Consider the following 16886-nt stretch of genomic DNA (forward strand, 5'->3'; position numbering starts at 1 on the left):
GAAAACAAATGTGTTTACCGAAGATTTTTTTTTTTTTTTTTCCCCCCCCAGAGAAGTCACCATATGTCTAGATGATTTGAAGACTACAAGCTTTGAGAGTCTTTTTTTTTCCTTTTTTAAATAAGACTTTTCCCCTACAGTGGGATCTTGTGAAATATTCTTACTACATTTGAGATTCTGCAACAGAATTAATTACTTGATCTTAGATTTGCTAAGAATTGTTGCCCACCATGAGCTGGTAAAAGTAAGTAATGCAAAAACCACCTAGTAACTAATACATTTATAAATGCAAAGGCACACTCAGGAAAATTCTTATTTGCAGCCTGAAATCCCAGAATTTATAATGTCTGTCTCAGTTACTATTGCGGAAAGGGGAAAAAACCCCAGTGAACTCTATTAAAAAGATTGATGCATGGCTGCGAGAGCTCTCGACAATGAAGATTTCTCTCTGAAGGGTTGTCTAACACATGAACAGCAAGGAAGCACGTTTCCCTAACAATTTTTGAAGTACTTTAAATCTAGCAAAATAACCAAATAACTGAAACAAATTCTATGTAACTGAAAAAACAAATGTTAAAATGCTTGAATTCATGCCAGGAAACAGAAGCAAGGGTTTGAGCTATAGGTAAAGGTACATGGAGGTGAGTACTAGGTCTGGTCAAGCTATCCTAGTCTTTCAACAAAGATTTTTCTTTAGCTGGGTCCCAGATTGGGGTTAGACATTTCTGGTTTGAGTTTCTGAGCTGATAGGCTACATTTTCTGTGAGCTGTCTGCTCTACTAAATGTTCTTTGGGAAAAAAGAGTTCCTACTGTGTTCCTTCAGCTGAAATGCACCACACTGAACAAAACTGACGGTCCTACCTCATGGATAGGCTGTGTTTTTAGCCTGCTATTTTATTTATTTACCTGCTCTATTTACCTAAAATGTTTTTAACCTAAAATAATATCTATCCGTGATTGTAAACTTCAGAGAATTTTTGTTCAGCTAGAAAGGCACTCTTATTCATTAGAAAGAGGTCTCCTCATTGCTGACAGTAACTAGTTTGCAGAACATTTGGAATATTTTCAATCTGAAGCATCGGTTCGGATTAGGCTCCCCCAAGATGCTCCCTCATCTTGTGTAGCAATGATGTTTGACACGGGGATCAATGTTTTCCAAAATTCTAAAAATGTCATGGAAATATTCTTGAAGAAGGCAACACAGACCATAACTCCCTTGAACAATATTGTTACTGCTTTCTGATCTAGGGATGTGCAGGGCTGGTTGGTTAGCTCGTTGTCAGTATGGGTTAGTTATCCAAAATCTCCAGTCTTCTGGCTACTTTGGTGGCCAGGAAGATTGGGATGCCATTGACTGAACTTCTGTGTGTGATGCATCTTTGATCTCCCCTATTTTCACTCATGAACGCGGGTAGCCACCACCACCAAATATTTTCTGTCAAATTGTCGTTGTTTGCTTCAGTACGGCTGTTTGTTTTGGTAAAAGCTTGACTTTGGAGGAGATGATTTGATACCTCTTCTATTTTGCAATGTTCTGTTTGGCAGGGTTAGCTATACATATTCTGAAAGACAAATGGTAGTGAAATAAAGTGATGGCTCCTCTAATATTCAATTACATAAATGTCTTTCATTTTTTTTTTTTCACCTTGGACATCTTCCCAACACAAATAGATGCTTGTTGTTCCCTAAATATATTGTGCTCTTTCTAAACTGCTCTCCAATTTGATACTTACAAGAGTTGTGTGTTTATTTACTAGCACAGGCTTCTCTGAAGATATTCAACCTTCTGTGTTTTGGCTTCTGTTGCACTCATTACCTTGAAAAGTAATTATGCAAATATCACGCTGCATTAAATTCAGGCAGGTTTTTGTTTATTTATAAACATCTCAAAATTTCAATTTCAAGGCATGCTGCTGAAAAATGTGTGCCCAGTGTGAGAGATGGTTCTGCCTCCCCACCAAATTGTGCAGCAAGCACCAGATAAGCAAAATTGTCCAATTCTTTGCCTTGCCTGTTTATTGAGGGAAAAAAAAGCAGTAAATTGGACTGTAATCATCCAGTCATCATGGGATTTCACTGTGCTCATAACAGGCAGGCATTGAACTGTATGTAAAGAAGTGGCACATTTTTTCCCCCTATGAAGGAAAAAAGGCAGCTCTGGAGAAAAAGCAAAGCGAGCTGAGATAGAGGTGTTTGAAAGGTAATTTGTTTGAGACAGGAGAAAAAAAAAAAGGACAAAAAACCCCCAGAAATTTTCAGCAGCCCCACAATAATTAATGAGAATCTTAATGTTTACAGTGTGGGACTGATTCTAATTTTCTCAGTGATATTGATAAGGTGTTGCCCTACTAAAGTGAACAGTCACTGTTTACATGAAAAGGGAATTGCAGCTTCGCTTGGCTGTTAGATCTGCGAACGGCAAAATACATTTCTTCAGAGCTCCTAGGTACAAGAAGGCTGCTACAGTCAAGTTTTTGCACACTGGGTCCATATTGCAGTCTGATCCATCTACAGGGAAATATACTCCAAGGAATGCCAAATCAGTGGGTTTCTGGAGACCTGTAACTCTCATACCTTTGAAAAGGGGCTAAAATGCTGCCGTCTGGGGAAGGGGTTTAAACAGTCAGGGAGTAATTGGGCTTTACTAGCTGAAGTGGTCAGACATTTACATTTCTGCAAAAATCTAGCAGAATTTTTCAATCACCACAGCTAGCTTTCTGTTCAGCAGAAAGTGTAAATTGAATGTAATTGTCCAATTGAAGATGAAAGCCTCTTTTACCATTAATGACCTAAACACCTGTGTAAAGACTGTGTCCATGGAAAAGAATGTTCTCAAGGAAAGACTGGAGAGAGATCCTGGCAGCAGCACGTATGTTAACTGAAGCATCTCTAAGAGCTCACCGCCTTGCACAAAAGGGAGAAATGGGTGCTCTCCTAGTTCAAATTTTCCTTTTGCTGATGATGTTGCTGCCTTTTTGTTCAGTCTCTTCCTTTAGCACATTATAATATTACTACCTTACAGTGATTATATCAAGCTAAACAAGACCCTGCGAAATGAAAAGTGCAATAGAAATCAGTAATATTAAGAAAACCTGAGTTTTATTGTTTGCCTTAAGTAAGATAGTAGAAGATCCAAAATTTCATGGGTGGTATTCATAATTCTGTACATGATTTTCCATACTGGGATTTCCTCTGTACTGAAGGTAAGACACAAATACACAAATGCACAGAAAGTGTTCAGAAGGACTAAAATGGCACTAATCCTATTTCTTATCCCAGTTAAATGCCCCAGGTGAAAGTATGGGGACAAAGGCTGTTATAAATATGTTTAAATATATACGAGATGTGTGTGTAAGCACATATGGGTATGTGTAGATGTAAACAGGCAGATAGCTAGATAGCTGTATACACACATTTGCTTGATATGGCCTGAGTGAGAGAGAGCCGTGGAAGACATCCCAGCACAGAGGATGGCATTAGTTATTACTCCTTGTCGTGTCAGCACCATAGCTGGCCTGCTCAGGGAGTCAGAGCTCTGTGACTCCTGATTTTACCCGCAGCTACTTTTGACAAACTGCTACTCTGCATCTCACAAAGGTGACCCTCACAACAGTCAAGTAGACCTGAGCATGGCTACCCAAGGGCATAAGGAGCCACAATTCTCTCTACCCTCATTCTTGGGCCCCTTGTCCCACTTGCTGCCAGCTTCATTGAGTGCACCAGAGAGCTGTGTGAGCCTGAGACCACATGTGGGTATCGACTAGCTCATTCTGTGCTTTAAAAATATACCAAGTGTGCTATAGGCTACTGCAGGTCTGTATGAACTGTGTTAAATCATCTCAGAGGAAATAATAATCAGAACATTGCAAAATTATGTCTTAATTTTCTTTGAAAGTGCAAAGTCCTTTCAAGTAAGCAAATGGATTTTACACTGTGCATTTATGCATGACTTAGCATTTTTGATGGATCTTGGTGCTATGTCTGAAATGAAGAAGGATAAAGAGAGTTGGTTAATTATTTATTTATTTATCAGTTGCAATAATCATCGAAAGAGCTCTCTCTTAGATATCTGGCTGCTAACTTCAATGGAAAAGGAGTAATTGCATTAAAAAACATAGATATTTTCCAGTACTTCAGCAAAAAAAGAATTCCTGGCTTGATTATTTGTCTATGTATCTGTATGCAGAGCACCTTGGAAATTCCTCCGAATCCCCCACCTGCCTTGGACTTTGCCTTGTTCATCCGGAGTGAGTATCTGCAAGAAGGATACAAGAATGTATTCGAGCAGAGAAGAGGTACACATACTTTAATGTTTTGAGAATAACATTTAATATTTAACAGCATCTTTTGTGGGACTTGGTATATTGGTGTCATGGCATCAGCTTTAGTTTACAGAACAAAATAGTGCCTGCTGCCTAACAAAACTTTCCATCACCTTCCTCCCCCCTTGTAGCTTGGTCCCTGAGCTTCCATGACCTTTCAGACTCATCACAGTCACATTTCCTCCCAGACACTATAACTGTTACACACACAGATAAATACTGTTCTTCATAAATCCCTTTTTAAAATTCAGTGCCATATTTCTTTTAAATAAGTTTTTCTTAATTTAAGTTCTACACAGCTTTTCTGTATAGGTAAAGTATTCTGATATTATGCAAAAGGAATAGAGATAGTTATTTAAAAAAAAAAGATTTATAAAAGTCTGTTGTATATGCTGTCTCATTTCCATTTTCTGTGGAACTCTGTACTTCTGTAAATTACAGCAGATGTTAAGCGAGTTTGTGTTTCTTTGGAATATTAATATGACTGTGTTGCCTGCAGAAAGAACTGTTTTCAAAAGAAAAAATCAATGTAGGATTCCAACAGGTCAAATAAAAAAAAAAGAGGGAAGTAAAATACTGTGCTCAGTATTTTAAGTATAGGAAGGAAGTAGAGCTATTCTGGAAGGTGTCATTTATCATTAGAACTCAGCAAGTGAGTGAGATGTCTGAACACCATTTTAAAGTTAGACTTTTACTGTCTAAATGTGGCAAAGGATCAGGGGTTTGGGAGAGATAGCTCTTGGTGCAACTGATAATACAGGAAAAGGGCAGAAATGCTGTGGTTAGAACCAGAGAATGCAACCTACCCTTGTCATGGAACCTACTTGCTCTATACACATTGCATTCCTCAAAGCACAATTTACTGAGTGTGCAAACCTTTCCTAGAATAATTCACTCCTATAATTTATCACAATAAAAAAAAAATTAGATATGAATTTTGGGTTGAGGTTTGGAAAACTAAAAGGACCTTGGTAAGAGACGCAGCATGCTCAGATGGTGTGCAAATTAAACTGCTAAATATCTTAACTTCTGATACCTTTTTGAAAAACTTTCAACTTCCAATTAAAACATTAACATCACTTGCCTAAAAGTGATGCCTTTCATCTAAACAATCTTCTTCATAAATAGATGCAGGAAAAAAACACAAATCTGGGAGTCAAAAATATTAAAAGGATTCTATACAGCATGATTCTATACAGACTCTCTGGTACCTTACAAACGTCACTCCATTCACCTGGACCACTTGTATTGACAGCACGGACTTTAAATATATACTCTGTATTTGGATCCAGATGTTGAATCTCAAGGTTCTGTTGCTTTATGTTGCTCAGCTGGCCAGCTAGTTGTGTCTGGATAATGTTGTCAGGACCAGTAGCAACAACTTCATAAAATTCTACCTCAAAGAAATCCACATCTTCTGTTGGACAGGTCCAGTAAATCTGTGAAGAGAAAAAAATCTACAGGGTACAAATTATGTATTCTTATTTTTTTTGCTTATTTTCATTTTTGCTTCTTTGGAAGTCCCCTGTTTGGCAGCCTTTAATTTTTAAATGCCAAAGCAGCTGAAATTCCATGGCACGAAACATACATGAAAGAAATGCAATTTTTGTTCTCACTCAGAAAATGCTAAGCCTCCTCCTAGAAACTTCATAGTACTCTCTTCTAGTGCACTAAAAGCAATGCATGCTGACAGCAGTCAGCACTTCACAATATGAACTAGGGATCTTATGCAACTGGCATTCTAATCTTATTATCATCTCTGCAAAATAGAATGAGGAAAATCACCCAGACATAATGTCATTACATTGAAGGACAGGACCAGGATCAAATAATTTAATCTGAAGTACAAACATCTAAATGCAAAAATAGTATATCTGTTTCTCCTTGCATTGGCCCTTTGCAGTTAATGAGGTTAAGACATAAACTGAAGCTTAAACTGAACCCTATCACATACCTACTATAGTAGGATTCTTACATTATTACAGATGTCATATAAATATGCATTATAAATTGAAATGCCTCATCTCCTAAAATTAAGTATTTAAATTGATACTGTAGTTTCATTTACTGAAACTCCCCAGGGGTTCAGACTGTATAAGAACCTGAAAATATAATGATACTAGTTGGTCTTTTGTACACATCCAGAATTTAAAAACGTCTTACTTTGGCAGACCTCGGGTATACAACAGTCTGATAGATAACAACAAGTCCTGGGACCATGACTGATTCATTCTCTGACAGCTCTGTGCTAGGAAAGGAAACATTCTGATATTTTCTTTCCTTTTTTGGAGTTTCACAAGCTGCATCCCAATATGCACACATTTCATTACGTGGTTTAGGATGATGGGGAGGTGTAGAGCTTGGTCTTCCAAGAGTTTCTCTGGTCACTGCTCCTAAATCAAGCAAGGAATTTAAAGATGGGCTTCGGTATGATGCTTTGTTAAATTCATGTGTGCTTGGAATATGCCTTGGAATCATTATGTCTGAGTTACAAGGATAGGGATACTTTCCTGTTTTACCATCTGACTGCTTTATTCTATTAGGGGATGGGAAAAGTCCCCGTAGATTCATCAAAAGTTCATCAAAGTCGAGCTGAAGCTTTTTTAAGGGATCCTCTCTGAGACGTGGACTAGGTTGGAAAATGGAAGCAATTATGTCCTCTATTTCTTTCACCAAGCAGTGTGCAGATTGCAGAAACACCACCTGGCTTTCCTCCTTCAGAGCCTCTTTAGAGTACTGAATAAGGCCATCCATATATGACAGCTGGCTGGATGTATAGTTTATGTATTCCAAAATGTCCTTCTGTTTTTTAAGTTCAATGTTCTCAAGTAACTCCATCATCTCCTTTTCTTGTTCATGAAGAACCATGCGTAATTTTAAGAATCCATTTCTTATCTCCTTCCTTTTAGTGTCCTTGTAGGCCTTGAAGTTATTTTTTAATAGGAGAACTTCCATCAGATCATTATCAACCCCGTGGCGTACTGTAAAACAAAAAGCATGTCAGTAGTTCCAAATTCATACTGAAATGTAGTTACAAGGGGCAGAAGATAGATTGTAGCTTAAAGAGATTTCAAGTTGGTGACAACCTGAGACAAGAGTGAGGTTTCTAGTGTTCTGCTGTCTTCTCTACTGCTGGTAAGTCTTGAGGGAAGTTACTTGGGTTAAAATGTTCACATTTGGGTGTATAAAATTAGACAGTTATTATTATTTCCTTGTTCAAATTTATCTTCCCCCCCCCCCCCCATGAAATGGGCTTGATAATTTTTCATTTCATGGGAAATGATGAAACAATATATTGCAGCTCTGTATTATCTTTGAAAATAGGCTAGTATCAAGTTAAAATAATGGTATCAAAATCACCTCTGTAGGTCTCATTACGCCTATGTTGGATAGTACATTCTTCTGAGGGCTGTTATGTGACAATGTGATTTACTCTCCTGACATTAAAAATTTAGAACTATGAAGCATTAGAATCAAAAATACTGATGGCTGATTTTTAGTGGAGTTCAGCTAACATCTTGAAACCAAATCTTGTAGAAATATTCTGCATATTTTCATTTTTTTCAACATTTATACTGTTTGAAATCAAGAAATTAATGATCCTAGGGGTTTTCTACTGGCTCCTCTTTGTCTTTCTGAATTATATTTTCCATCTAAAAGCCATGGTCCCAACACCTATGAAGTTATATACAAAGATCAAAACATTTAAAAGAAGTTCATAAAATTCCAGTCTTTGTTCAGCCACTCATTTGCTGTGGATAAATCTTATATAAAAAGTGTGATTTTACTGTGCCACCTCAGCACAATGTAGGTGACCACTTGGCATTTTAATGCAGGTATAAGCAGAAAACTTACTGAAGGAGTACAATACAATTCACTTGCTGGGGAAGATACTAGAGTGTAAATTTCTGATTTAAAAAGAAATCACTATTTTATCATGCAAGCAGTATGTGGTATTCATTCCACACTAGGTCTGCAATATGAAATTGAACTTCTCCTCCCTAGATGGATGTTTATGTTTCTGTCTCTGTCCTGTCTGCAGCTCTTTCATTCTTTGATAGCTGAGTTAGGCTCCTGTTCCACATAATTATGAGCTTGTTTCCGTTGTGTCTCCACAGTGGGAATAAGCCACCTTTCTGGCTCTTGTGTTGTGCAGTGAATTAGAGGACAACACGGCTTGTGAAGCAGGTGTTCGAGCTCCCTTCCCAAAGAGACATGGCAAAGTGTGAAAAAGACAAGAGAAACACAAACCTTTTTTAAACTTTGCAATAGCATCAAAGAGGGAAGTGGCCTCTCTTGAGCATGCCACTGTCAGAGGAATAGTGTCGTGGTCGTTGTGCAGTGAGTTCTTGCAGAACTCGCAGATCAGCTCATGGTCATCCAGACAGTATTCAGAGAGATTTGAGTTGCAATGCAATAAGCAGCGCCACTCTTCATGGTCTTCTTGGTATGCTTTGGTGAAAAGGTGATCTTGAGCACCAGTCTCAATATGATATACATGCAGACATTCGTTACAGTAATTAATTCCACACGTTCTACACTTTTTGGTTGCCTTTCTTTTTTTGTCCCTGCAAGCTTCACAATAGACTGGTCTTTCACTGCGGTCAAATCTCCACCTCAGAAAGCCATGTCTGCGCATGTATTTCTTGGCTAGTTTGGCTCTCAGGTAATTCTTTCTCAGCTGAATCTTACTAGCATAGGGGAGGCAATGGGCTTTGTTACACACTGGGCATATGACGATGAAAAAATTTTCAGTCACTTCAGCTTTGCTCTTGTGTTTAATTATGCACCTCTCACAAATGCAGTGGTTGCATGGCAGCATAAATGGTTGAAGAAACAGTCGTTTACACAGTGGACAGGCGAGCTGGTCACGGAAAGCATGGCCCGAGACATTCCTTTCCAGGGTAAGGATAGAGGCATCGCTTCCAGTTCGCACCCTTGACAAAGCATCTTTTGACCTAGATAAAATAAATATGGAAAAAGAAATCCAAAACACAAGCTGTCTGAATATTAGAATGCCATCTAATCAGCAAAATTGATAATACAACTTGTTCTGCTTTGCTTGCCAATCATTCTTTTATTCTGACAGGGTTTTTTTTATTTAACCAACTCAATTAGCATTATTAGGAGTCTGCTTTTCTCTTTTCTTTTTTTCATAATTATTATTGACTAATGTTGCCAATAAATCAGCACCTTACAGAATAAATGCACATTGCAGGTCTGTCTTAACTTGTTGCATTATTTCTGGTTGCCAAACAAGAAGAATAAAACAGATCATTTTAGTACAAACTGAAGTATATATATTTTTTTGGCTTTTCTTGTTTGATCTTTTTTTTCTCAAAATGGAAACGATAAGTAACCAGGGTGAAGAAAAACATTTTGGGCAATTCAATTGGGAAACTTTATTTTGTTTTGTAGGGTATTAAATGCTTTCTTTTACAACTCCATTGGTAAGATTTTTAGAATAAATTTGGAGATAAGGAGATAAATGTCAAAATGTTTTGGGGGGGGGGGATTTCTAGATAGAATATATCCTTCAGAAAATAGCACAAGTAGATGGTTTACCACTTCAGGAAGTACTGACAAAATTTCTGCTTCATTTAGCAAACCACACTTACATATGATCATGCTAATATTTTAATAATTTTAAAAGTCATATTTGAATTATTTTTGATTTTTTATATTGAATGAAGATTGTCTTTAGTGATAGTAGCAGCCTAGTGATAGTAGCAGTAGTAGCCTAATCTTGATTAGCCAGGGTTTCAAATGTGGGTATACGTTTTGGATCTTCCTTATTATGGAAGAGGCCTGGTTTTTAGGACACGCTAAATTCCTGTTACCTTCAAATCTTGATTGCTGTAGTCTGCATCTTAGCCTGTGGACATTATTATTTTAAAAATTCAGTTCTACCTTTGTATTACTTCCTGAGTAGCTAATAGAGTTTCCAGACCCTTGACAAGAGCATCCATATTCGATGTTACCTGTACATCTCATTCTGAATAGCAGTAGTCTGGCCCTGTGCCATATGTCTTTCTAGCACTCATATTGTTGTTTTTCCTTCCCTCATTCTTTCCCAGATGTTCAATAGCCACCATGCTGTCTGCTTTATTGTCATTTTAAACAGCCATGAAAGAATCAGTAAGCTACAGTCAATTTTCTGTTGCTGTGAAGACTCTTTCTGGACTTCCTGGTTTAGCAATGTAGGAATGAACAGACCAGAAGTCCTCTCAGATCCTTTCTGTGTGCTGCTGTTGCAGTCTCAAGTTCTTTTCCAGGCTTGCTAGCTATTCTCCAAAGGCATTGGAGAATTAATTCTCCAAATTCTTCAAAGGCATTACAGAATTTAATTCTCCTAAGGCATTGGAGAATTACCTTTTTAGTTGACTGCTCTTTAGCTTAGTGCTTTTGTATTTAATTATTTGTCCCTTCCCTTCTGCTTTTCCGTTTCATCTTGTAAGATAATATTCCCTTCTTTTTTGAAATAGCTGGGAACTGGACTCCAGTGAGCCAGCAGATCTTATGTTCCTAAATGCAGCACATCCATTAAGACATGACGGCAAATAGAAGAGGAAAAAAAAAATTAAGAGTTCTTTACTTACTGAACAGGCCCTAGTGCTCCTGAGGGCTGTGGAGGTGGTTTGCGGACCGAGCTTCTGCAGCATCTGCTTTCATAGTACTGGCACGCTGAATTCTCCCCACCGCAGCAGATGCATTTGCAGTCCGGGTTATTTCCGCAAGAGCAGCAGCAGCACCAGCAGTTTGCATGCTCTGTACATGAGCAGTGGCAACACTGGCAAGGTTTGTCTTCGGTGTATGGACATGGGAAACAGCTGCAGTTGCGCTCATTGGTAAATAAGAAGCGCCAGCACAAACAACATCTGTCACTTCTGCTGTTGCAAGTTACGTAGCAGCAATCTGAGCAGCACGGCTGGGTAAAATACGGACGTTCACTTTGGGCCATTGCTCGCTCCAGCAGACACTTGGAAGAAAGGTTTGAGGTCTGATCGTTGGGTCCAGCTCCGTGCTGTGAAGATGTTCTAGTGCCCTGTTCCAATCGGAACAGGATCAGGATGTCACAGTGACATATTCAAATAAGGATGCCGGCAGAATCTCCTGCGCCTGTAAATGACACACTGATAACATCACCTATAAAAAGACTAACTATAAACATTCTTTTTTCTTGAAATAATCTACCTCACCCTATTACTTGCATAGGGAGACACCTAGATTCTACTGATCTACATATCTAGATTACCTAGATCTGCATAGCTAGATTACACATTACCATATGCTAAGGCAAACGTTAAAACCACAGCCTTGCTTTATAGACAGTTCCTTGGCTAAATTGGGTGTCATAAGTGAACCACCACAGCCAGGCCCTAACTAGGAAGAGATTTTTCATCAAATCTTTATAAGATTTTAAGGGTGTCACACATGAAAGAATTAAGGTTCATGCACTTGAGTTGCATCTTGAAACGTTTCCTTTTAACTGTCTTCATTATAAACCTTTGTCTGCCAGTGTTTATGGTCTTGAACAACCTACAGCATTTGTTCCACTGATGAATGGAAAGCTCCTATGGAAAGGAGCTAAACTTGGTTTGTGGATTCAGTGTAATTGCTCATTCTCTGTGGACCCGCCTCTTTTCCCACTGATGCCCAAATGTGTTTCTTGTCCTTCCTTAAACTGTCCACTTCTCTGTAAGCCCACTACTCTCCTACAATTGCAATATAAGACACCGTCTTTTAGTTATTTAGTTACCTCATATTTTGCACCTGTTTTCCTTCATTTAGGTGATCTGTTATACGATTTAAATTGCATTTTTTATCTATTTAGAGGGATCATCCTTTTAAATAAAAAATAATTGTAAAAAATACAAAAGCTCCATATGCTATTAGCTTACTGTAATGCTTATATATATATATATATATATTTATATATAAAAAGTTACCTGTAACTGACAGCTGAAACAGCTTATTCTCTTACTTGAAAGCGTAAGGGGACAGTGGTGTCTATATGGTACATTTTTAAGAATACCGACTTTTAATTGTGGTCTCTGTAGTGTAGGTTGCCAGGAGTTTCTATACCAATTCAGGTTGTGTTAATGGGTTAATGTAGAACTGTGAGTTACTAAGATAGGTCTTGGCATAGTTTACTGTAACAGCTCCTTTGAGCCTAGTTGCTCAAAGTCTGCTCTGCCTAGAGAAATTTTAATTCACCGGTGCAGAGCCCTGTGGATGGTAATGGCTGTGTCATTATGGGTAGCTATTTACATGATGGGCCATAAGAGGTCCTCGGGAATGGTTATGGCCTATTGTGTCAATGGGGTTTTCATGCATAAGCACTGGATCTATGTGCTGGAAGTCTTTCTGCAGTGTAATTTGAACCTTTAGTGGGTGATAGTTACTCCATTTGTCTTTCCAATTTAATCAAAGCTAATGCTTTTTATTTTGCATATTTAATTTTAGAAGATCAAAACATTTTTGAATTCAATCAGTTGGTAGAAAAATGTATCTAGATGCTTGTCTGCTTTTCTTTTGCAAAATGCAAGCACACTCATATATACTCTTCTTTTGGGAAAGGAGAGGTGGGGAAGTAATAGAAAAAAAAGCAAGCAGATTTCAGTGTAGTGTACCACATTTTAGATCAGAGCAATTGTTAATAGGCAAGTTTTAGCAGCTGGTGCCTATAACATCCTTTTCCACCTCTACAAAACATACCTGTTAGAATGCCTTGTTTATCTATCATTCTGAGCACACATTTCTTTTTTGTGCCTTTCTTCCGAGTTAAGTTTTTCCATTGGGCTTTGAACTTCTTTGTTTTAACCTCTCCATATAATTCCCATAGCAGTAGTGGTAAAATTCTTGCTTTAACAGAACTACTGTCACCATCGGCCTCATTCCTGTGCAGCTCCCGATACAAGTGACCCTCTCTGTGTCTTTGGGTACACAGCCAGTTCCAGCATGGTCCCATCTCATTAATATGTTTATTCTTTCTAACAGATACTGAAAGATCAAATAAGTCTGGCTGCCAGAGAAACTGAATTAGATGCATCAGCTGCAGTCAAACTGACAAACTTTTAATAGTATTTGCAAACCCACTCCCTCCTGCTCCCATCTCTGTTGTAGCCGGGTTGGGCTGTCATTTTCATCACAGCTCTCCTGAGAGCCAGACCTGGATGTGGTTGGCTTCACCTACAAATGAGGCTGAGCCTGCAAGGCGTTGAGTCTCCTAGGCCTTGTTATGATATACAGGCATCACCCTAGTGCTCAAGGAAAACCATGGAGAGAGACAAATAAAAATATAAAAAAAGAAAGACAGTACTGTGAGGACAAAGTTTGGGGTTTTATTACTTCAAATTACATACAGCAAGCTCTGTTGTACTTCTATGAGGTATCAAATAATATTTTTCACTTGGCAACTTAACCTTTTTTTCCAGAGTAAGTCTAATTACCGTTTTCTGTTTTTTCTTTCTTCTCCCTTTTCCTCTACCTCCAAATATCTCTGATATTTCTGACAGCGAAACTTCTAACTCAAATTCTAGAATGCACAATGGTTACTAAGGTACAAAAGAAGGAAGAAATACCCTATGCTTTTTGTGGTTTATTCCTTTTACTAGTGTGTATCGTAACATTACATGAATTTAGGATTCATTATTTAGAATAGTACTTTTTCTTTCCATATTTATGCAGAGAAAATAATGAAGATAGATCCGGATGACTTTTCTTTATATTCTGCACTCTTAACACAGCAAGCTACTACTGCTCCTGTTGTTATTTCCTGTGCTTGCTAATGGCATCAAGGGTTTTTTTGGCATGCTGACTCTTTCAGATACTCCGCAGAAATCTTGTGCCTTATACTCAGTAATGAATGACATTTCAGTCCAGCTGTGTTCTTACAGTACCAAGAAAACAACTCTACATTCATAATCTATTTTGCCTTATAAAGCTTTATTCCGTAGTTTACAGAGTTTTAGTCTGTTCTGCTGTATCCGAATGCATTTCTTCCTGGTCGCAACACCATTGCTTCGCTTTCCTAATCATTATGGTGCAAATTAGTAAGGCTGTCAGTTTTCATATGAGCATAAGTAATTAGATGCCCCTTTGGAGTTCTCCTCTGCAATTGTGAGGAGCAATAGGCTCTGTTCATCCTACCACAGTTTCTGCACATCCTGATGTTCTACAGACTACAGAATCACACCAAACCAGGTACCTTGTGGCATGTGGTTGCTCCCACTGGGAGCAAAATTCCTCTGCGCGGCAGAGCTTACAGCATTGCTTTCTGCAAAACAATCAAGGTTAAAGCACATAATAGACTTGAAGTCTACTGAACTAAAACAGTTAATATTATTATTAATATTATTAATATTATTAATTATTAAGAGTTAATATTTTGTTAATATACTTCTTGGAAATCTAGGATATTTTCCCCCACTTAAATTACGTATGTGTCGCTAGGGCTTTTGAACATGAGCTTGCCCTGCTGTGTGCGTTAATGTCCTGTTGTTTGCAGCTTCACAGTCTTAATGCAACACCTGGTGTTGCCCTGAACCTAACTGTTAGTTAAGTGGCTGAAATAGACTTATTGGTGCAGCTGTAGCTGTTTAAGAAGGTACTCCATATTCAGATTGTTTCTTTTTAGCTCCTTTTAAAGTACTACTTTATTTTCTTTATTCTTTTGGTTTTGTGCTTTTCTGTGCTTGACTGTATTCCAGTTGGGACTGCAACAGCCAAAATACTATGAGAAAGTCTATAACAATACCTGTAATACTACCTACTAGAGCTCCCTCTAATCCCTCTCTTTAGTCTAATGCTAATGCTAATCCCTCCTTCTAACCCTCACTCTAACCCCCTAACCCTAATTCCTTGCTTTATAATTTGAAGATTTAGACACTGATTTGAGACGACCACATCTGCTTGTTCTTCCAGTGTGGCACTCTGCACTAAGGTACCTAGCTAGGACAGCAATCCTGTGCAATAAGGCACACCACAGGTGCCAGGTGTGCCTAATATAGGTCACGCTTTGGGAAATAGGTCTGTCCTATCACCTGATGTGCTGTTGCAGTCATGGATGACAGAGATGAGGGCCCAACCTAACAGCAGTTGGTTTTTTTTTTTTTTTTTTGGAAACCACATGCCAGGGCAGAACCATTAAGAAACTGTAATAACATGCTGTTACTGCAGGTCAGCATGCATGGTCTTTGCCAACCCATTTCTTGTTCCTGTTACACGCAGGCTTGTTGCTTTCCTCTAGAAGAGTCATGCTGTGAGACCTGTCATTCTGGAAAAAAAGGGTGATGGCGATTTTAGGACTATGCTAGATGCCCCAGCGCACCCTCAGCAAAGGGTGTCGGGTGTCATTGCATCCCTGAGGCGGCCTTAAAACGGCCCCAGCACCACGAGCTAGTGCAGGGAGGCTGCGCCGGGCCGGGCGGCCCGCGGCGACCGTTGGCCCCGCAGGCAGGGCGGGGTGGGGCGGCCGTTGGGCTCGCGGGCGGGGCGGTTGTTGGGAGCGCGAGGCGGCGGAGCGACCGTTGGGCTCGCGGGCGGGGCGGCCGTTGGGCTCGCGCTGTCGGGCTGCCTCTTGCTGCGCACGTGAGGACGTCTCAAATTTGGTAAGTTGGTAGGGCGGTCTCACTGCTGCGTATCCCAGTCTTTGGTTAGGCTTCTTGGCACTTGATTAAAGCAAATTTGCCTTTTCTGATCCAAGAGTGTAAATGAGTAGTAACCAAGCCTGCTAACATATGGTCTTTTTACTGGTCTTTAGTGATCAGGCAACGTGGTGATGAGGCACTTGCCTTGAGCTGCTGTCTCTGTTAGCTTGTCACCTTTCCTGGCCATAGTGCCCTGCTTCTGACTCACTTTTTAGACTCTTTTTCATTTTTGTGTTGGTTCTTCCCTGAACGTCCTGATAACTCTCTTGATTAAGTAGCAGACATTAGAAGGTCTAACTGAGCAGTGAAATATGTGTTAATAACTTAGCTCTTGTTAAAATGAAAAAATAAAAATAAACACTGCATTGCTTACATGGCCTAAGGGAAGAGAAAATATGCGTGAAATGGGTAGAGAGGGAGGAAAAGGCTTTATCGGTTGAAGCATGGGTTAGTGTAGGGTATTAAAATTATCCTAGATAGGATAGGTTGTTTTATACAAAAGTGGAAGGAGTGAAGTTTCTCCTTCACCTCTAAGAAACCGGTTGGGAAGGACTATAATAAATGAAGAAGGAAAATAAATGTTTTTTAGGTGAATTTGTGAGGAGAAAAAAAGTCTTCTGGCAAGGAAAGATGTTGGAGTATAAACACTTTAATTGAAATGTGAGAACTGTGTAGGACCCCTGCAGAGAGTATGGGGAATACAGCAGCAGACATCTTACTGCAGAGGTGAAAGAGCTTCCTGAGCAAAGTCGCTTGCTATGCATCTAGGCTTGCACTTGAATAAACGATATTTATCAAAATTGGAACTATTGTGTTACCACGGGGTGTTAATTTTTTGCTCTGCTTTTCAGGTTTGCAACTGCTCTACTTTTCTACTTTTGTTTAGGTTTGTGTGCTTACTACCTCTGCAAT

At 39.0% G+C, this 16886-nt stretch overlaps 1 protein-coding gene across 1 annotated transcript; it reads right to left on the reverse strand.

The window, feature by feature from the left end:
* Positions 1-4052: 4052 nt before the first annotated feature.
* TRIM42 (tripartite motif containing 42) lies at positions 4053-11284 on the reverse strand. The gene is made up of 5 exons (XM_088530207.1): positions 10923-11284; positions 8575-9281; positions 6487-7304; positions 5535-5762; positions 4053-4256 (listed from the first exon to the last, which is right to left on the reverse strand). The coding sequence occupies exons 1-5, from the start codon at positions 11282-11284 to the stop codon at positions 4170-4172; spliced, it is 2202 nt and encodes a 733-aa protein (XP_088386333.1). The 3' UTR covers positions 4053-4169.
* Between the last annotated feature and the right edge of the window lie 5602 nt (positions 11285-16886).

Source organism: Tinamus guttatus, unplaced genomic scaffold, assembly GCF_059628265.1.
Source record: "Tinamus guttatus ecotype Peru unplaced genomic scaffold, ASM5962826v1 Tinamus_guttatus_pri_ptg000364l, whole genome shotgun sequence".
Classification (NCBI taxonomy): Eukaryota; Metazoa; Chordata; class Aves; order Tinamiformes; family Tinamidae; genus Tinamus; species Tinamus guttatus.

Coding starts and splice junctions, on each gene's coding strand:
- TRIM42 (XM_088530207.1), bottom strand. CDS start 11,284: ATGGCCCAAAGTGAACGTCCGTATTTTACCCAGCCGTGCTGCTCAGAT. Junction 9,282..10,922: donor GGAGCACTAGGGCCTGTTCA/GTAAGTAAAGAA, acceptor TATTTTATCTAG/GTCAAAAGATGCTTTGTCAA. Junction 5,763..6,486: donor TATACCCGAGGTCTGCCAAA/GTAAGACGTTTT, acceptor TTCTCTTCACAG/ATTTACTGGACCTGTCCAAC.